The sequence below is a fragment of the Notamacropus eugenii genome, chromosome 4 (assembly GCF_028372415.1).
Source record: "Notamacropus eugenii isolate mMacEug1 chromosome 4, mMacEug1.pri_v2, whole genome shotgun sequence".
Classification (NCBI taxonomy): Eukaryota; Metazoa; Chordata; class Mammalia; order Diprotodontia; family Macropodidae; genus Notamacropus; species Notamacropus eugenii.
In genome coordinates, this window is record NC_092875.1 from 81012071 (window position 1) to 81034769 (window position 22699).

General features: G+C 38.2%; 1 protein-coding gene across 1 annotated transcript in view; it reads right to left on the reverse strand.

The window, feature by feature from the left end:
- The window catches only part of LOC140500181 (uncharacterized), a 60569-nt gene that overhangs the window by 28118 nt on the left and 9752 nt on the right, over positions 1–22699 (reverse strand). The window contains 3 exon segments of the mRNA XM_072602536.1: positions 1963–2076; positions 2465–2591; positions 17471–17562. Of these exon segments, the coding sequence (XP_072458637.1) occupies positions 1963–2076; positions 2465–2591; positions 17471–17503 (274 nt within the window). The 5' untranslated portion in view covers positions 17504–17562.

The following is a 22699-nucleotide window of genomic DNA, read 5'->3' on the forward strand; positions in this document are numbered from 1 at the left end:
CCTGCTAATCATGGGTGTGACCTAAAGTTTTGTCTATGGCTCTATTCTCTTCTCCCTCTATACCATTCCACTTGATTTCATCAGCTCTTATGGATTTCATTATCATTTATATGCAGATGATTCCCTGATTGATTTATACAACCCTAACCTTTCTGCTGACCTCCAGTCTTGTATCTGTAACTGTCTATTGGATATTTTGTACCTGCAGACATCTTAAACTAAACATGTCAAAAACTGAGCTTGTCTTCTTTCCCCTGAACCTTCCCCACTTCTAAATTTGATATGCCGTTTGAAGGCACTACCATGCCACTTAGGCATATGAACGAGGTGTCATCTTTGACTCCTCACTCTCAACACCCCCACCCTGTACTCCATTTCCCCCTTTCCCCTGGCCATATGCAATCGATTGACAAAAAAATGTCAATTTTACCTTTGTAAGACTTCTTGTGTATACCATCTTTTCTCCTCTGACACTGCTGCCACCCTAGAGCATGCACCGATCACTTCCTATCAGGACTACTACAGGAGCCTGCTAGTTGGTTTCCTTGCCTAAAGTCTCTCCCAACTCAAGTCTATTCTCTACTCAACTATCAAAGTGATCTTTCTAAAATGCAAGTCTGATCATTGTACCCTGCCCCTCTTTGTCCCCTAACTGCCAATTAATTCTAGTGGTTCCATATTACCTCCAGGATCAAATTTAAATCATTTGGCTTTTAAAGATCTTCACAATCTGGCCCCTTCCTACCTTTATAGTGTTTTTACACCTTACTCCTCCCTCCAACTGCAATCCAGTGAACATTGGCCCCCTTTCTGTCCCTTGAAATAGAATCTCCATCTCTAGATTCTGGCCATTTTTACTGGCAATCCCCTATGTCTGGAATGCTCTCTCTCCTCATCTCTGCTTACTGACTTTCTGGTTTCCTTCAAGTCTCAGCTAGAATCCTACTTTTTGCAAGATGCTTTTCCCAACCCCCTTGTAATGGTAATGCCTTCTTTCCAAGATTACTTCCAAGTTGTTCTGTTTATATCTTACTTGTATATACATGCCACTTTTGCTAAAACATAACATATACATTCCCAAAAAGCTATACAAAATCCAGCAATAAAAACTAGAACACTTATTTAGGAAAATGGACTTAGGAAAACAAAGCTCAAAAATTTCATCCGTGACACACACAAAAGACAAGAACCTAATATAAAATAGTAGCTTAGTTTTATACATGTAAAATGGTTAAGACATACATAAATACTACAATAAATATCAGCCATTTTTATGGATTCACTTGCCTTGTACCTGGAGCTGCACAAGCAAGTTGGGCAAGCTCCCAACTCTCAGAGTTTCAGTGATGGAAGGGACTCCAGAGCTCATCTAGTCAAACCTATATTGTAAAGGTTTCCCCTTTACAACATTCTAAGATTGGTCTTCTCTCTGTGAAGGAGAACTGTTCAACACTAGAGAAAGTCCATTACAATTTTGGAGGGATCAGTTAGGAAATATTCCCCCTTCATTGAAAAAAAATCTCTCTCTGAAGTTTCTAACTGCCCCTTATTTTAGGACCAAACAGAATGAATCGATACCTTCTCCTGATGAACAGCTTTCAAATGTGTCTCTTCAAGTCTCTTCTCCAGGATAAACACCCCCTGCTCCACCAATTCTCATATGTCCTGGTCTCCTGAGTCTGGTCACTCTTCCTCTAAATGCATTTGTTTGTCAGCATGATTTGTGGAATATGAGTCCCAAAATATTCAATATTCAATATGTGGTCTGTGTGTAGTATAAGGACAGAGCAATATCATCCTTATTCTTTATACTATTCTTCTACTAAAGCTTAAGAATATATTAGTATTTCTGGATTCTCAGCATACTGACTCATACTGAAGTCCCCTAAAATTCCCAGATTTCTTTTATGCAGAGCATCAAAATAAATGTGTTTAATGACTACAACTTTCTTATTCACTCACCTGAGCAGTCTCCTCTCATGATCTCTCTCTTCTCAGCTTCTTGCATGTCCAAGACCCATGCCTCTTCCCCTTGCTCCAAATAGGAGATTACATCAGGTTCACACACTGGAAACCCTGTTTGTGAGGAAGGAAACAGGGCCTGGTGGTTTGTCTGGTACAAAGAGCTGTCCCAAGCTCAGCCTCAGCCCCTGCAAGGGACAGAAGGGATGAGAAAGATAACATCCAGGGAGGCCTTAACAGGATGGGCCAGTTTAGGCAACTATCCAGAACAGACCTTAGGGTCTTGAGCCTGGAGTTCCTAAAGAGAATTTAGAAGAAGAGGTGCAAGCTCAGGGAAGAATTAAGGAGGATGCCCATTCCCTACCCAGTAAGACCAGGCTTGGGGCTGGGGAACTTCTGATGGTAGAAACTGAATTCCAGACCAAATGAGCCTTCCTTAGTCTATGTTCATCCATAAAGATAGATGGTAAGAAGCTTGTATCTGATTGGGAAGAGACCTTACCCAGTGAGACAACGTTCTCATAATTCTCCAGCATCACGTCCCTGTAAAGGCCCCTTTGTGTAGGGTTTAGAAGACTCCATTCTTCATGGGTGAAATTTACAGTCACATCTGTGAAAGTCACCAACACCTGAAACAATACATTCATGTTGCAGTCCCACCATTTGGCCCTAGGGATAGGGGAGGAGGTGACATATTCAATGGAACTGCAGAAATGAATTAGAGGAAATATATATAAGGTATATACCATTCATAAACATGCAGACTGATACACACATTAGGTAAGTGTGTATGTCATCTGTAATTATGTATGAGAAGTGCAAAATGTAATGTATAATGGTAAAAATGTTTGCACGTGCATTGAATATGGGGTATATGTCTCTCAAACAGGTTTGGGAGGGAGATAGCGGACAGGGAAATCATAGGAATGGATATGGATTTTAAAAAGTGCAAAGAGAAATGAAGAACTAAATTCTGATGACAAATAATTCCATTGTGAAAGACAAAAGAGTCTAAATGATGTAATGTAGATAATCAGGGAATATACTGACCAACTCTAATTTTTGAAAAGATATATCTAAAAGTTAGAAGTAAAGGCAGTTAACTGAGTATGTATACTAAAAGGTGGCATGGTCCCTAAGGATGGAATCAGGTGTATCAGAATGAGCTGAGACTGAGGATGGATACTAAGTACAACAAAAAGGGCATTTTAAGTCAAATTGGCTCCACAGGAATATCAAAGATGGGACAGGATTAGTATTCAGGATGGGAGGGTGACAATAATGGACAACTGCAAGAAGACAGAACATTTATCCCTGCTTTTGCCTCTCTTTTCCCTACAAAGGAGAATGGCCTGTAGACTGAAAAATACAGTACAAAAACGGTTAACAAAGAATTGAAATCTATCTGAAAGGTAAGTGAGGAGAAACTAAGAGAATTCCTACTTGCCTTCAGCCAAGTTCAAATCATCTGTCCCAAATGAAAGAAAATGTGTCCATAACTGGTGAATTGCCATCTGTAGCCTCTGAACAACTATGAAGAACAACTCACATTTATGAGACACTTCAAACTGAAGCTGAGGTGGTCACTTTGCCCATAGTCATACAACCAATAGTAATCAGAGCTGAGATTAGAGCTTAGATTTCCTAATTCTAAATAAAACATTTTATTTTTAAATAATTTTTTTTAATTAGTAAAAATATCTACACTTCCCAGCCCCTGAAATGAGAATGAAAACAAACCAACCAACATTGACACAAACATGTACAGTCAAGCAAAACAAATTTCTGCATTGGCCATGTCTAAAGAAACGTGTGTGTGCATGCGCACGCATGTGTGTATGTATTTCTTTCTATCCCATTCTGCACTCACTTCTCTATCAGAAGATAGGTAGCATGTTTCATTATTACTCCTCTGGAATTGTGGTTGGTCATTACACTGATAAAGAGTTCGTAATTCTTTCAAAGTTGTTTGTCTTTGCCATGCTGATGTTATTTTAAAAATTGTTCTCTTGGTCCTATTCACTTCACTTTGTATCAGTATAAAAGTCCTTCCAAATTTCTATGAAAGCATTTCTTTCATTACTTCTTACAACATAATAGTGTTCCCCAACTGATGGCACTCTGGTCAAATTTTCATTCTTTGCCATTTCATAAAAAGCTATATATTTTTGTATACCTGTAGGAGTTTGTTTTGCTTAGGATTAATCCCTCCTTCTAATTCTTCCTTCTCTCCTTTCCCTATTTCCTTGTTGAGTGGAATATGAAACGTATTTCTGTTCCCAACTGTGGGTTTTCTTCCCTCCTTTGATCAGTTTAGATGAAAGTGACACTTGAACACAAGTGTCAGGTACTCCCCTCCATCCCTTCTTCATTTGTAGAAACTATCTTCATTTTGTGAGACAATTTCCCTAACCTTCCTCTCAACCCTGCCCCATGCATTCCTTTCTCCCCATTTCCATTCTTCTTTAAAATAATCAAAATTATTATCACCTGTAGTTCCTTCTGTATTGATTGTACAATGCAATTAAGTTGATGCTGTACTGATTGTGTAACTGGGTCTGTATCTGCCTAAAGCCTTATCCTTGCTATACTCGAGTTGAACTCAGGAATTTAGTTTTCCCTCAGAGTTAGTTTAACAATATAATTAAGAGTGAAGTTATCTTTCATACTGGTAGCCCGTGGGATACTTCCAAGCCCCACAAGTCACCATCTCCAAAAGATCTCCCTGCCAGTCCTTGTGAAATTAGGAGGTTTTATCTCTTTCAAGGAGGAAGCAAGTCTGGTGGTTTTGATCCTCTAGCAAAGATTACAAGATGCAGATGGGTCTTATAAAACAATGAACATTTATTAATTGTTCAAGAGGGGCATGGTTAACCTCACCTGAATGCCAGCCAATTTTTCTTATTATAGACAACTGTAATTTTCCAGGACTACCAAGGCCCCCTTCTTTCTTGTATGTCAATAAAGAGGGTCTCCCTCTTTCCATTAGGGTTGCTGGCTTTACTGAAGTGACCAGTCTGACCCACTTTGTTAACAGTTACATGCATCACTGTTAATAAACTGATTTTGCTTGGAGTATGTACCTCTGTCTACCTTTATTAAATTTACTCAAGACATTCTTTTAAGATCATCAGGAAATAACAGAATCACTTGCAGGTCTTCTACCCAATAAGACCCCCTATATGAATGATAGAGGATAAGGTTCAGAGAGGTCACATGTACCATCTCCTGACATGAATTCAGTTTACCCTTGGCTAGTTATTTGTCAGTTTGTGTTTACTTTCTTATGTTTTTCTTAACTCCTGTGTTTGAACTTCAAAGTTTCTGTGTAGCTCTGGTCTTTTAATTAGTAATTGAGGAAAAACCTCTACTTCACTAATAACCCATTCTCCCCTTGTAGAATTATACTAAGTCTTGCTGAGGCAGTTGATGCACAGTGGATAGAGTGAGTAATGGGTCTGGAGTCAGGAAACCTATGTTCAAATCCAGCCTCAGACAGTTACTACTTCTGGGACACTGAGCAAGTCATCGATCCTCTGTTTGCCTCAATATCCTCAGTTGTAAAATGGGAATAATAAAAGTGCCTTTCTTGCAGGGCTGTTATGAAGATCAAATGAGTGATTTGTAAAAAATAGTGCTTAATCCAGTGCCTGGCACACAATAGGCTTTATATAAATGCTCCTCCCCCCAAGTTATTCTTGGCTTTGTCTTCTGGATCATCACATTCCAAACTGTTTCTTTATGGTTGATGGTTGCTAAATTATGTGATTTTGATTGTGACTCCTTCCCCATTCATATGGCTGAATTCTTTCCTTCTCGCTGCTTGCAAGTTTGTTTTTTTTCCTTTGACCTGAAAGTTCTGGATTCTGACTATGATGCTTCTGGGAGTCTTCATTTTGGACTTCTTTCAGGCAGTGACCAGTGGACTCTTTCCACATTGTCTTCTGGTTCTATACAATATGGACTGCTTTCTTTTAAGATTGTTTAAAATGTGATTTCTAACTTCTTTTTTGGGTCATGAGTAAATACCATGATGCTCAATTTTTTCCTCCTCCAACTGTTTTCTAGGTCAGTTGTTTTTGCTATGAGTTATCTTGCATTTTCTTCTATTTTTTTGACTTTGTTTTAATATTTCTTATTGTCTCATGGAGTCATTGGCTTCTATTTGAGCCATTCTAATTTTCTAGGAGTTTGTTGCTTGGATGAGGTTTTGTACTTCTAGTGCCAGGCTTTTAATTCCCTTTCCAATTCCTTCTTCCACAGTTCTTATTTCTTTTCCAATTTTTTTCCCCACCAGTACTCAATTTCATTTATAAAAGCATTTTTTAACTTAAAAAAACAAAACAAACCCAAACTCTTCCTTCATCTCTTCTGGGAATTCTGACAATTTATGTCCAACCTGTGTTGTACTTTGAGACTTTTCCTGTGGATGTTTTGGAGTCATTTTCTTCTGGGCTTGTGCCTTCATTATCCCTATCAGCATAACAGATTTTTATGGTGGGGTTCTTTTCTGCTTATTCTTCCAAACTACTTTCTAGTGGACTTTCTGTCCAAAGGTTTTGCATATCTCTGTAGGGAAGATCTAGGCTGGTCCTCTGGCTGCTTTCTTCGGGATACTGAGTGTTTTGTTATTCCAGTACTGCAGGGATATCTCAGGCTGGGGATCTCCAAGTGCTCATGGAGTGGTCTGATCCAGGGCAAAGTCTGATTCCAAAAGTTCCTGACCTGGGTTTAAGTTTGAGCAACAGTACACTGCTACTAGACACAGCTACTATCAGCTGGGTGGGAAGCTCTCCTGGTTCAGTGACAGAAATACAGGCTTCCTTTTGTTCTAGAATTTGTGCCCTGGTTATTCCTTTGCAGGCTTCAGTTGGGGCTAGAAACTGGAAATGAGTTTATACTCTGTTCCTCAGGTCACAGCCCCCTCTTGTCGCTTCTTCTAAATTTCTTCTTGTCTGGTACAAGGGATAGGGTCTGCAACCACTCTTCACCACGAGCTCAGGTTCTTTCCTTAATCTACCCTGGATTTGGGTAGTGGGTGACACATCCTGCAAAATTTTGCACCCAAGCGTGGGTCTAGGCCTCATCTTGCCCTTCAGCTCAGCACATGGGTGCTTGAATGTTCCATGTTGGTCTCACAGTCCAACCCATTCCCTCATGTTCCACAAATCTGTCTGTCTCCCGATGCCAATCTGGGATGGAGCAATGACTTTTCCCCCCTGGATTTCCCAATTGAGAATCAGTTTGGTGCATTTACTCCATCTACCTGAAGGCCATTTGTGGGAGGGGAGGAAGTTGGCTGTATTTTCTTTTGCTACTCTGCCATTTTGATGTTGCCCCTCAAGTAAAACAAATTTTCACTATGCCAAATTACATGTTATAGGAGTGGAGATGGGCAAATAACTCAAACTACAAAATTTAGAAGAAGGATAATTCTTTAAGCCATGCTGGTAAGTATAATGCCAATTTCTGGAAAAATATTACAAAGGATTATTGAAAAAGGTGGTTTACTGTTACTTAAAGAATTGTTTTCCATGAGCCAGCATGGTTTAATAAAAAATGAGTGTCATCCACATGGTCAATAAACTGGTAGAAGCAGGGACTCGTACAAGAATAGTAGCTTCCATTAAAAGCATAGTAGTGCTTTGAATTAGGGAGGTGATAGTCATGTAAATTTTGTTCAATGTTTCACATTTTCGAAATCACATTGGGACAATGAATTCTGTTTCTGGGAGGATAACCAGGTTGGGTAAACCTCAAGATTCATGACTCCTGTCTTCAAGTATTGGGAAAGCTATCATATGATGACTATTAGACTCAAAGGGAAGCAATGGATGGAAGCTACAGAGAGACATATTTCAGCTTGGTATAAGAATATTTTCTGTAACACAACAGGCCAAGAAGAGATGAAATTCTTCGAGGGATTCTGGGCTCTTTATCACTGTAGGTCTTCAAGTGAAGGCCGAGATCCTGTTGAAACGGTTCCTGTTTAGGTTCAAATGACAGTAGATACCTTTTGAGATTCTGTGATGGAAAAAAGGACCTCTGAACAGTTTACCCTACATAAGAGATAGGAGGTTCTTTTCCTAGACAGGTAACTTGGGTTTTATGAGGAAGAAGTAGCTTTGTGTGCTCCACACGATGAGGAAGAAACTCAGGTAGCACCAGAAGACATTTTTTTTCTGTTTAATATTAATAACTAACTTTTAAATAAAGCCTTTAAAGTTTGCAAAGAATTTTATAAAGTCATCTCATTTGAGTTCCACAAAAACACTGTGTAGTATTACAGGTGTTATGATTCCTGTTTCATAGGTAAGGAGACTGAGGCCCCATGAGGTTAAGGGATTTAACCATGGTCACACAACTGGGTGTCCAGGAGGAGGTCTTTAAATCAGAGACTCCTTACTCCATGTCTAGCACTCTACTTTCTGCCAGCAGTTCTCAAATTTTTTGGTCTCAGAACCCTTTACACTCCTAAAAATTACTGTGGCACCCTTTGCACTCTTACAAAATTACTGAGGATGCCAGAGAGCTTTTGCTTATGTGGTTTGTATCAATCATTGTATTAGAAATGAAAATGGATTTTTGAAATATTTATTATTTCATTTAAAAGATAACAATAAGCTCATTACATGCTAGCATAAATAATATTTTTTATGAAAAATAACTTCCAAAACAAAAAAATTTAGTGAGGAAAAGTGGCATTGTATGACATAGTTTTTAAAAGTACGTCTTTATGGAAGACAGCCAGATTCTCCCATCTGATTCTGCATTCAATCTGTAGCAATATGATGTCTTGAAACATGAAGAAAATCTGGCTTCACACAGGTATGTAGTTGGAAAAGGGAGTATTTTAATAGGCAAAAAGGTCTTAGCATTTTTACAGAAATGATTTTAACATCATAGTCCCTCTGAAAGGGGTTCAGGGACTCCCAGGGGTCTGTGGACCACTCTGAGAACGACTCCTCTAAGCCTTTCTTTCACAGGGTAAAGAGACACTTGTAGTTGGTAACTCTGCTGGGTAATAAAGAGGAAGCAGTGCCCACCTAAAGTGATCAATGAGTAGGAATGCTGGCTTCACGTAACAGGGATATTCAAGAAAGCCTCCTCAGAGACTTCTCTGACCTGACAACTACTACTCAAATGTCTTTTGATTCATGTGGGAATGGACAGAGTCAGGAGGAACCTGGAAACTCAGCAGTCACTTCTTCCACGAAGCAATGACTTTTCTCTGCAAACCTCATGGAGAACTTTGTTTTCTAACTTTGACGCACCGATAATGTCACTGTGTGAACACCAAGAAGGTAGGGTCCGTTGGTCCAGTAGTGTCTTTTCTTTCTCAGGACCCTGCACAGGGCTCTGCTCTGTTCTGCAAACAGTCAGGATGGATGAGTACTGATGGAGTGGAGGAATCCCCAGCAGCTAGCACACTCGCTGGCACACAGGCACTTAATACTTGATACAAGACTGACTGATGAAGGGATTCTAATTTAGAAAGAACAAGCAAATGAATGGCTACATGGAGACAAAGAATCACTAAGGATTAAGAAATTCTGGCCAGGACACCTTAATGATCTAGAGGCAGAGGACAGGCATGTTTCCACAATGCTGCCAAATCACAGAATTTCAGAGTCACAAAGGTCCTTAGAAGTCATGTTTTTCAATACCTACTTGTCAAGAATCCTCTTTACAATAAAATCTTTCACCCAAAGATTTAACTGAGGGGAACACACAATGTTCCAAGGCAGACCAAATCTTCGCTTTACAACAAGCATAAATCTGCCTCTCTGCAACTTCTGCCTATCACTCCCAGCTCTGCCCTTGGGTCTAAGAAGAACCACTCTAATTTGTCTTCTACATGACAGCTCTTCAAACATCTGAAGATAGGAATCTTTCTCCCTTTAACCCATGACTCCCATATGGTTATTTATTTTTATCCAGGCTGAACCTCCTCAGCTTCTGCAGACAAATCTCCTATCGTGCAATATCCAGTCCCTTCACTGAAAGCTTTAGAAGAGAAAAGTAAGATCTGAAAGGTGAACAGCTAGATTAGATTGTGTCATCAAAATGGGATTGGATTTTCTGGGCCACAATAGAAGACAAAGAAGGGAACTAAAAAGCAACCTAAATAAATGAGAAATATTAAGAAAAGTGTTTATACAGTTTAGAAATACAATGGAACAGCTGAAGGGCCTGTGAGAAGACAGAAACACTAACATACTGCTGATGGATCTGTGAACTGGTTCGACCATTCTGGGAAACAATTTTGAACTGTGTTCAAAAAAGTCACTAAACTATAGGTAGCCTTTGACCAAGCTATTACCACTACTAGGCACATTCCCCAAAGAGCTCAGAGAAAGAAGGAAATAACCAAGAAGTACAAAAATATCTATAGTAGTACTTTTTATAAGAAAAGAACTTGACTAAACTAATATACTTATTCAGTGCCATACCAATCAAACTGCCAAAAACATTACAACACTTGAAAAAAATCATAACAGAATTCATCTGGAAGAACAAAATGTCAAGAATATCAAGGTAATGAATTTTAAAAAAATGTGGATCAGTGGAATAGATTAGATATACGATACACAGTAATAAATAAACAGTGATCTAGTGTTTGATAAACACAAAGATCTAAGCATTTGGGACAACAGCTCACTATGTCACAAAAATTGCTGGAAAAACTGGAAAGCAGTTTGGCAGAAACTAGGTATAGCCAACATCTCATACCATATACCAAGATAAGATTAAAATGGGTACATGATTTACACATAAAGGGAGATATCATGAGCAAATTAGGGGACATGAGATATCTGAATAAGGGAAGAATTTATGACTATACAGAGAGCATTATGGGAAGTAAAATGGATAATTTTGATTACATTAAATTAAAAAAGTTTTGCACAAACATATCCAATGCAGTCAAAATTAGGAGAGCAGAAACAAGGAAAAATATTTTTTATAGCAAGCTTTTCTGAAATTTCTCAAATATATAGAGAATTGAGTCAAATTTATAAGAATATGAATCATTCCCAATGACAAACGATATAAATAGGCAGTTTTCAGAAGAAGTCAAAGCTATTTATAGTTAAATATTGGGAGGGAATATGGAAAAATTGGGACATTAATGCATTGTTAGTGGAGTTGTGAAACGATCCAACCATCATAGAGAGCAATTTGGAACTATGGCCAACGGGCTATAAAATTTTGTTTACTCTTTAACCCAGCAATACTAGGTCTGTATCCTTAGGAGGTCAAAGAAAAAGGAAAAGGGCCTATATGTACAAAAATATTTATGGCAGCTCTTCTTGTGGTGATGGCTAAGAACTGGAAATTGAGGGGATAGATGGCTATCAATTGGGGAATGGCTTGAACAAATTACTATGTATGATTGTGATGGAATACTATTGTGCTATAAGAAATGATGAGCAGGATGCTTTCAGAAAAACCTGGAAAGACTCATATGAACTGATGCAAGGTATAGTGAGCAGAAACAGAACAGTATACACAATAACAATATTATATGATGACCAACTGTTAATGATTTAGCTATTTTTAGCAATACAATGATCTAAGACAATTCCAAAGGATTTATGATGAAAAATACTATCCACCTCCAGAGAAAGAACTGATGGAGTCTGAATGCAGATAGAAGCATACTCTTAGAACTTTCTTTTTCTCTTGGTTTTTTGGTTTGCTTTCTTTTGCAACATAGTTAATATAGAAATGTTTTGCATGACTGCACATTTATAGTCTATATAAAATTGCTTGCTATTTCAGAGAGGGAGAAAATTTAGAACTCAAAATTTAAAAAAAGAATGTTAAAAATTGTTTTCACATATAATTGGAAAAAAAATTAATTATAAAAAAGAAAAAGAAAAGAACTGCAAATGAAGTGGGTGCCCACAAATTAAAGAATGGCTATATAACTTATGCTATATGAATGTAAACGACTCTACACTTTACATTTGCATTGTACAAAAAGATGAAAGGGATAGATTCAGAGAAACGTGGGAAGACTTAAATGTATTGATGCAGAATGAAGTGAGCAAAACCAGAAGAACAATTTTTACAACAACCAGAACACAGTAAAAAAAAACTGTGAAAGATTTAAGAACTCTGATCAATTCAGTGATCAATGAACAACTCTGAAAGTCTTATGATAAGGCTTTCCACCTCTAGGGGCAGAGGTAATAGACTATAGCTGCAAAGTGACACAACCATTATAACACAAATGTGTTTTGTGTGACTACACTTTTGTTAAAAGGGAGAGCTTTTATGGGGGTGGGGTAGGAATGAAGGTAGTTGAGGATACAGTGAAAGTGATGCCAAAAAAAGCAAGAGAAGAAAGAAAGGCACTTCAATGAAACATTTTAAAAATAGACAGGAGACCAAAGAGGGTCTCCTGGGGGGAAATAGACAAGCAAGGCAATGTTGGTACTACTGAAAGAAATAAGCTGTATGTAATAGATTTGCAATTTTATGTACAATCCAAATGTTTGTGTCTATTGATTAAAGCTAACATATTGGAAGTGATGAAAGTGGAAAAAGAAACAATGCAATCTGAAGAAATGTCTTCAAAAAGATAAATGATATTATTTTTAAAAATTAAGCAAGAATTAATGTTACTAAGTAGTTCACAATACCAAATAAAAAACCTTGAAATAAAAAAAATCCTAGAAGAACTTAAGCTAGGGATGAAAGATGGGAAGAAATTAATTAAGTCATCAATATGGAGAATATATTAACACTCCCTTCTCCACCACCTCTCCATAGAAATTATCCAATAATAGACTTACTACTACAGAAAATTAATTACAGGTACCAAGAGAAGCATAGGAAATACAGTCTCAGAAAACATCTGAATTATCCAAAGAACAGGAAAACATTCAGATTCAAAAGACAGCCATGGAGGTTGTCCATGATGACGCATAGGAGGATGTCCATATAGATGCAGTAGTTTGAAAAATACTGATATCCCAGACAATTTAGACAAATAAAAATATAAATGCAACATTCCAGAAAATTATCCAAAAATTCTTCGCAGAAGTAGAGGAAAAAAGGCAAAATACAAATAAAGAAGAATCCACAAGACTCCAAATGGGAAAGATCCAGGATTTAACACATTATAATTAAACCCTTATAAGAAAAATATACTCCAGAGTGCCAGAAACATAAAAAATTACTTAACTAAGTCAGGATCACAGAGACTTTTGAATGAGTATAAAGGAATGCAGTAGAAATGGGACTGTAATACACATGAATTATCTACCCAGAAAAATTCTATTTGAAGTATAAAGTCTATTGTATTAAGGCCAAAAGATGGACATGTGAAAAGTATTTGATTTTGAAAAATTTACAGAAAGACATATGAACTTTAAGGAAACTTTGGAATACAAGTTGTCTTTAAGTAAAAAAGAAGAACTTTTAAAACTAATTCACACTTTTCTAATTATGACAAAATAGTTTCTAACAAAATGTGAGGGCCTACAAAATATACTGTATTGGTCAAATTAATAAATATTCCAGAACACAGAAGGGGGAAAGTAAAGGTAAGGAGAAATAAGAAGGAAAAAGGGAACAAAGTGATCCAAAAGCAAAGTTTCTTTCATAAAGGGAAATTCCACATTAAAGAAATTAACATACAGTATAAGACAGTCAATAACAGATGAAACTAATGACCAGTACATAATCTCTGGAGAGAATAATTGAAGTTAAAAGACATACCTAACAATTAAAAAGCTAGATGTAAGCAGACTAAACAATAAGAACAAAAAAGGACAAAAAAGAATCTATATTTGATCTGGCAATAGTGGGGAGGAACATTATCAAACACATGGATGAAATTATTGGAGACAAAATGATCATCTGATAATACAAGTGTAGGGTATTACCCTTTTAATATGTTAACAGTTTAGCAATTTAAAGGGGTCAAAAATATTTTTGTGCAAGGAAAACTGACAAAATCAACTTGTGAAACACAATCTTTCGGATAAAATGTTGAAGAGAAACACATAACAATATCAGGATGAAACAGAGAACTGTCCCTCAGATGAATGTACTGAAAAGACCTGTTTGAAGGAAGAGTAATGACAGCAGGAGTGAAGACTACAGGGCAATGTGGCCTATCAGCTCACATGTGTGTGATTTTTTTTTTAGAGTTCTGAAGTTTATAATTCAGAAACACTAAATCAAGTAACTGTTTAGAGACTCTGGAAAGATTACATTTGGATAAATTAGATTCATACCTGAAAGAAAAACACTTTTACCTCATAAGGTAAAGAACAGTCACCGACCTCTAGGAGGCACTGACTGGAAGCTCTGAGAGCTGTAAGAAATCAGAGAAGCACGAAAGCTGAGCACAGAAGGGATCACAAAGAGCCAGCACAGAAGGCACAGAAAGTATTCAGCTGACAGCTGTTTCTTGGGTTGACTTGCTGGGAGTTGGCCTGGGCTTGTTGCTCTATACCACCATCTACAGTCTTAGAAATGGGACATCTCCTCAGGTTCCTGGTGGTCCTTTACTGCCTCTTCTAGTTAGAGAGGGAGAAATGAGAAAAAGGCAGGCTCTGCATCTGTTTTGCTGTGAACTTATGATGACTGCTTTTGTATTATCATCTGGTAAATATTTTAGGTTTAAGAGTTACCACTTCCTCCCCACTAAAATACACATGGCAAAATGTTATTTTCTTTAATCTTTGGGGAAACAAAATCAAGCAAGAATGATACAAGGTAACCAAGATAATTGCAGGCCCACAGTTGGAAGATCATGCAAGATTTACAATGGAAATATGACAAGTAACTCAACTACATAAGGGGGCGGGGTCTTGGAATGTTCTGAGAAACAGATAAACATTAATAGATAATTGATTACAGTGAATTTACTCAAGCAAATTACAACAATGTTTCTATTGCTCTCCTTGCAGGTAGTAAGCTTTCCCACGGGAATACAATTTCCCATATTTCTTCTAGTTAACAATACCTAATCTACCCCAAGTCCTTTGCAGGAATTCCAAGCTCTTTAAGAAGTATCACAAAATGAGACAAACCTAGAAAGCCCTAATTCCACATAAGGATTTAATAAAAATTTAAATGAATAAATGACCAAAGAGCTTTAAAAAAAAGGAGTTACCACCTCCAAACCCTATCCACAAACTAAATCACTGGCATGGGTGGGTCTGTGTCTATGCCTGTGCTCCACAAAAATTAAAGGATTTTGAATAACAAATAGCAATGCCTCTAAAATTAAAAGATAATAATTCAGAAAAATATATGTAATAAAGGTCTGACACTCAGAAGCTATAAAAAAACCCTCTATATGTTTATAATACTATGATCTATATAAGATCCTAACAAATACTAAAACCTGTGGATCTCTAACTCCCTATGAATCAATGGTCCAAGGACAAGAACAGATGATTTGCAAAGGAGGAAATACAAACTGTTAATGACCACATGAAAAAAGATCAATTACCTTAATAATCAATCTTAAGATAATTTTTTACCCACTAAAATGGCAAAAAAAGAGAGGTAATATTGGCAGAAACTCTAATATATTCTTGGTGGGACTATAAACTGTCACAAACGTTTTATAAAAACAATCTGATAATGTACAAAAGATTCACAAAATTAATCATATTTTCTGACCTAGCAATTCACAGCCAGGAAAAAAAACCCTCTTGTTTCATAAAAATGTTCATACCTATGTGAAAATATTAGCTTGCTGTATTTGTCTGCAATAATAGAGAATTAAAAATTTGTATATCCGTGGAAAATGGCTCAATAAATTATGGTGTACTAATGTAACATTAGAGGCAGTATGGCAGAGAGTAAAGAGGGCTGGCCTTGGGAATTAGAAAGTCTTATATTTAAAGTCTTGAGTCTGAACAAATACTAGCTATGGCTATGGGCAAAGCATGTAACCTCAGGGTTTCTAAGACAATTCTCTAGGACTTAAAGTAAAAGATAAATTGCTAATCTCCATCAAAGGAGAATTTCCACACTGAATTTTCCCCCAGATGAAATGTTAGGCCCCAAGTCCCAAACCTTTCAGAGCAATACCACGGTGCCATAAAAAAGAATGAATACATATAAGAGAAAATGAGGAAAGACATACGTGATGTGATGTAAAGCAAGAATAGCAGAGTTCTTCTTTATTACAAGAACACACTGAATACCGCTCTGTATTTAAAAACAGGAAGAAAAAGGAAAAAAAGCCAAGGGAGTAGAACTTCAGACAGGCTTAAAAAGGGGAGTAGTACAAAAGAATGTTTGGCTGTTGTCTTAATTTGATTTAAATTTCCTAACAGTTTTAGGTAAGGGCCCTTATTTTATGTTTATCTTTCCCGATATTAAGCTTATAATAATTTTAAAACAAAATATGTACAAGTCTGAATAAAATTATTCAGATACACTTAAATCAGATACTATAGGGTGCAGCAGGTATTCAGAAATCCAGAGGAGTGAAAAAGAGGGACAAGGCATAGAAATGGGACTAGTAGTTAAAGGTGCTCACATACCAATGATTACAGGATGGGGAATAAATGAACTGAATTAGACTGTGATATAAACAGCTAAATATGATCTCATAGGTGTCCCTGAGACTTGATGGGGTGTGACTCATGATTTGAATACAATAACAGATGACGACAATATGTTCAGAAAGAATAAAGCAGATAAAAGGGTTGGCTGAGTCACAAAGATGCCCAATTATATGAAAATTCCCCTGGGGAGGTGGTGAAGATCATGTGGATAAGGACCAAGGCAATACAAACATGGGAGGAGAACACAAGGAGGCGAAAAGTATGACAAGTTTCTAGAGGCTATCACAGAGCTGGCATAAAGGGTGGAGATTACGGCTGAGTCAGCCACCCAGGGGAGGTCTCTGTCAGGGCTGGGGCCTTTCATGGCTGTACCCAAGAGGCTACAGGACACATCAGTTTGAGCAGAAGCACAAAGAAGGTGACAGAGATGGATATGATTTCCTGTGGGGGGGAACAGATACTCTGCACAAATGAAAAGATGGAAGAAATGGCAGATCACTGAAGACATGCCAAAGAATAGGTATGGGCCTACAAGATCAGTGACTATGGAAAACAGAAATGCAACCAATGGTTTTAGAAGGAGAAACTTCTTAGCACAATACAACTAGAGAGAACCACAAATGGAAGGGTAGTGAGTTCCCTATCCCTGGAGGTCTTCAAAGTAAGGCTGATCACTTATGGGAAATGTTGAAGAGCAGCAACTCTTATTTTAGGTAGGACTAGACTTCCACTCCTAGGTTCTGTGAGGCTGAGGGGAATGGAATGGGAAGGGGGAAATGTGGGAAATGGGGTCTGAAGGGAACCAGGGAGTAGACCATATGTTTTCTCTCATCCCTGGATGAGACTTAGGGATAAGGTGCCTGGTAGGAATCACTATTAGACAAACAAGGTCCTGGCACAGGTAGGAAATGAGGGGTCACTAGGTACCCAGTGATTCTGGAATCTCTGGTAGAAAGGCTCACCTGGGACCAGGCTGGCAGGAGCTCAGCTGCCATTACCTGGTCTCCCCGGGTCCCCCTCAGAAGATGTGCAGGAACCTGGAGGGCAGGCAGAGCTGAGGGGGAAAAAAGCAGTCATGATTGAGAAACACCTGCCCAGAGGTCCCCCAATACTTCATGCCAGGATTCTACCACCCTCCCAACCAGGACTCCTGAGTAGTTCCAGGCTCCCTTAGGACACTTTGTTGTCAAACCATCATGAATGCCAACTCTGTGTGGGACACTTAAGTATTTTACTAACTGAAGGTATGACTGACTGGGAACATCACTTTTTTTTGTGTTGGAGGCACCCAGATGCATGTAGAATAATGATATACCATGGGACCTGTAGTGAACATTTCAGGTTGGGTCAACAGAATTTAATAAGTGCTTACCGTGTGCCAGGCACTAGGGAAATACAAAGAAAAGGTAAAAGAGAGTGCCTGCTCTCAAAGAGCTCCAAGTCTAATGGGGAAGACAACATGAAAACAACTATGTGCCAACAGGATATATACAATGTAACTATAAGGCAATCTCAAGGAGAAGGTTCTTGCTTTGAGGGAGACTGGGAAAGGTCTCCTGCAGAAGGTGGGAATTTGGGGGAGTCTTGAAGGAAACCAGGTTGAAAGGGAGAGCATTCCAGGTACTGGGGAGAGTCAGCTCAGAGGTTGATGGAATGCCACATTTGAAGAGTAGCAAGAAGGCCAGTGGATCACAGAAGGTGTGGAGGGGAGTAAGGTATAAAAGTAAGGGAGGAAGGTATAAAAAAGACTGATAAGAAAGGGAGATGCCAGGTTATGAAATGGCTTTATATGCCAAGCAGGGGACTTTGTATTTGATTCTGGATTTATTAGGGAACCACTGGAGCTTACTGACTGGAGAGGTAAGTGGGAGAGGGGGGTTAGCACAAAATAGGGGGTCTCAAATGTCATGCCAAAGAGACTATTCTCTAGATCACTGGTTCTTAGACATTTTACAGTGGTAGAACTCTTTTCTTTAGACAAAATTTCAGTGGCAGTCTTGCAATACAATCTTTTGAAAATTTATTTCCTTCTGCACAATACTAATGGAATTAAATAAAATAAGAATGATTTGAGGCAGAACACAAGATTTTGGAGCCTGCGTGGAGAGGGAAAGGGCAGGGCAGCCATCCAGGTCAGAGGTGAAATCAGGCTGGATCTCAATGGAAGTTATATAGAGAAGAATTTTCCCTAAAATCTAAGGTGGTACAAAGTTCTGAGAAAAAAATGTGGGTTGACTAATGGGAGAGGAGGCATGAATGCTGCATGATGATCTACCCTGATTGTTCACAAGGGTCCACAAGGCTTCCATTGTTACCTGGCCTTCTCTACGCCCAGCTCAGTTGCATCAATTTACTCACCATTCACAGAAAGCCAAGGTTTGGAGGGAGGCTAAGGGCATTCTATCCATTCAGCCTGGAGAACTAGGAATGAGCAGTTCCACAGAAACCGATGGAAAAAAGGACTGCCCTCCCTCCACCTTTACCTCCTGAACTCCTTACCCAATCTTTTAGAACCCAACTGAAATGCTACCTGCTCCAGCAAGATTTTCTTGATTTCCTGTTATATTTCTCATCAAACCTCACACTGTATTTTACTTTGTACATCCTTAATGTATATAGTATATAATATCGAATATTATGGCTCTCCATTTTTATTTTAAAATAAATTAGCTTCTTGAGGATAATGACCAAGTCTCATCCAAATTTTGTCTTATTCAGTGCCTACCAGTATACTGAAGGTGCTTATACCAGTCACTTGTCAGCATGGCATTCAAGGCCCTCCAATTTACTTTTACAGTTCTTGTCACAGTACTACAAATCAGACTGCTTGCTGCTTCCTGATCTTCATTTGTCCTTTCCGGCCTCTGTACATTTGCACATATCATTCCCCATCTTATGCCTACAACAGTGTCTGCCCAATGAGACCTTCTGACTCAGATGATTCCTTTTCCATAGTTTCCTTATCCTTCCACTTAGACTACTCCCTCCTTCTTTGGAGCTCTCATGAAGCTCCATTCAGCTCTCTACTGAATCATACTCTGAGTCAGAGGTGTTAAACTCTCTGGCACTTTAAGGTAAGGCTCAAACCATATTAAACTGTAATTAAGAAATATTAAACTAAATAAACATAAATACAACAGATAATGTTAATCTGCGGTTTTCCAAGTTCATGTGATCTCTTTTTATTTGTTTGCCATCCCTGCTCTAACATGTATTTCAGCTACTTATATACACATCTTCTCCTCCTACTAGACTGTAAACTAGGGGGAGGCAGTGAGACTTCTTTTATCTTTGTGTCCCCTGGCCTAGCATGACAGCCAATAACACGTGCTTAAATAATAGTCATTAAAATGAACTTGTTTATGCATAAAAAATCATGAGTCAATTATATACCAGGCAGTCTCATGAATTAATAATCAAGACAACTACAAGTTGAGGCTATTATAAACTAGAGAGATATAGGAAGGTTTTTACAAAATAAGGCAAGAACATATAAAAATTCTTCTGAGGTCAGAGTAGGTGAAAACAGAAAAAAAGAATATAATGTTACACAGTTTTGTTACAAATTTATGATGCAATTACTGCATATCTTGGAGTTTAGTAAAGTCACCTAAGCTGCTCACAGCCTTGATTTTAGCTCACATGGATATACCCCAACCTGGCCAAAGGTTAAGAGCTTTGCTAACAGACAGCTCTGATCCCAAGTCTTGGGATTAAATCTATCCTTCCCTCTGCATTCTAGGTGAAGAAGACAATATAAAAGTGTGGACAAAGTACTCTGATACTTAGCACATGGTAGAGGCTTAGTAAATATTTACTGAATTATGTTCAAGATGCCCAAGTTTCATGTTTTGGGTGGAGATGGGAGGATGCTATATAAAGAAAGAATTCAGATCTGCAGAAGTAACTAAATGCTATTCCTGTTTTCTGATGGAACAAGAACTGTGTAACCTCCCAGGGAATCTATAACCCATCCAGTTTACAGGGTGAATTTTTCATGTATGAACCACCCTGACTTGGAAGGAGGCAGCCAGAAAAGGCAGACCTGTGTCGTGGGTTCCTACCTTCAAAAGTCTACCAGAGGGAAACTTGTTTCCCTGGGTGAATAAAGAAATTAAATTCATATCCAAGTGAGGAAAAGAGCCTAAAAAAGGAAGTTAAGAGATGAAATGCTGAAATATCATACTTAGCAAAGGTAATAATTAGGGGTTGTTATCAAAGGAACAGTCTGCTCAAAGAGGTAGGGATCAAAATGAAAGCCTGTGGCCAACTCTAAGAAGGAAAAGACTTCAAAAGGCTTTCTTTCTGTATCTGAGGCAGGTAGGGAAGAGTCAAAGTAGGTGGAATGATAAGTCAGTCCATCAGGGGTAAAAAGCAACTTGCCAAACAGATCCAAATGGTCTAACTCTTAATTTCTAGCCTCCTACTACTAAGGTACCTAGTACTGCATACCTCTTAAGAAAATATCTTTAAAGTGATAAGATTGGAGTTCTTAAGACAGCCCTCATCACCTTCATAAACCTGAGAGGTAATAAATGATATGAAAAAATGGATTCTAAATACACCATAGGTAACTAAAAAAAAAAAAAAACTATGAAAACAGGATAAGGGAATGGGTATTCCAGAAAGGGACAGAAAAGTATGCTGGAATTAGCATTTATTAATCTGGACATGTTATCAAGGCCTTGTTTCACCATGAGAAATCATTCCAATTAGGAAAAAATTTGAGGGGTTGTCTGAAGAAGACACTGTGAATGCACAGAAGGAACTCACTGACCAAATTACATTTTTTAAAAAGACATATATAGAAAGTGGAAGCCAGGACAGGTAAGTGAAGATGAGGTCAAGAGTATAGTATGGTCCTGTAAGAATAGTGTCAGGAATGCTAAACCTCAGAATGAGCTGAAGTTAGTGGCTAGGGCCCCAAAAGAGCGCTTTTTTGGAAAAAATGCTATATTGGAGAGAAGAGCTCGGAGGCTCAAAAGGATGATGGACAGTAGAGAGAAGGAAAATGTACTCAACTCTTATACTGGTTCTATTTTTCCTCCTAAAGAGAATGACCTTTTGGACTGAACATAAACTGCTAAAAGGGAATTGAAAGCCAAGGTAAATCAAGGAGCATCTGACAGACCTTGATGAATCCAGGGAGAATTCACTGAGTACCTCCTTGTGTCAGGGAACAAAGAAGGCCAGAGAAGGGCAAATACTGGCCCCACTTTAAAAAATGGAAATAGCAAGAAAGATGGAAGAGGATGAAGTTTGCCACCTCCAGGGCACTTGGCTTCTATTCCTGACACAACTTGAGCATGTATTATTATAGGGGAGTCTGTAAGTGTTTAGGAACAAAGCAGTAGCCCTGCACATTCTGCTGACCTTTCTTCTTTTTAATCTAGAACTGTGATGTCACTGGCATAAGAAACACCTAGGGAGGGTTAGGTCTAGATGCCACCAGGCCTGAAAAAGATCTGGTAGTTTTAGCGGAATTTCAAGTCTGATATGCATCAATAATGTGATATTCAACTCAAATGGGCAGCTAGGTTGACACAGTGAGTATGGGAACTGGACTTGGAGTTAAACAGACCTGAGTTCAAATCCCACTTCCCATTTCAGACACTAGATGTGTGACCCTGGGCAATTCACTTAACCTCTCCGAGGCTCCATCTGTAAAATGGGGATAATAGCCCTTCCCTTCCAGAAGGGCTACTGTGGTGAGGATCAAATGAGATAACATTTGTAAGGTGCTTTGCAAACTTTAAAATGCTATATAACTGTTAGATTTTATGAGCAATTCAAGAAGGATTTATATCTTATGCATGACGTATACATATAGGTATATTGGTACCATCTTAGGTATGAGAAGGGGATACAGCAGCTCAGAAAGCACCTGTGATTTCACTGCTGTCAGATATATAAGGACAAAAATCAATAAACACAGCCTTCCCTCAGGAAGTAACCTGACATACTGAGCAAGGGCAGGCTGAATATTAATGTGCTGCTGTATTCTACCATCATCATACTACACATATGAAGTACCATGCTCTGTTTGGGGTACAATATTTATGAAGGGCATTGACTGACTGATTCATTCAACAAGTATTCATCAAACTGGAGAATATCCCAAGAAAGGTTAATAGGATTGTGAAGGGCCTTCAGAACATGGCAAATACAAACTAGCTGAAGGAATGAGGAAT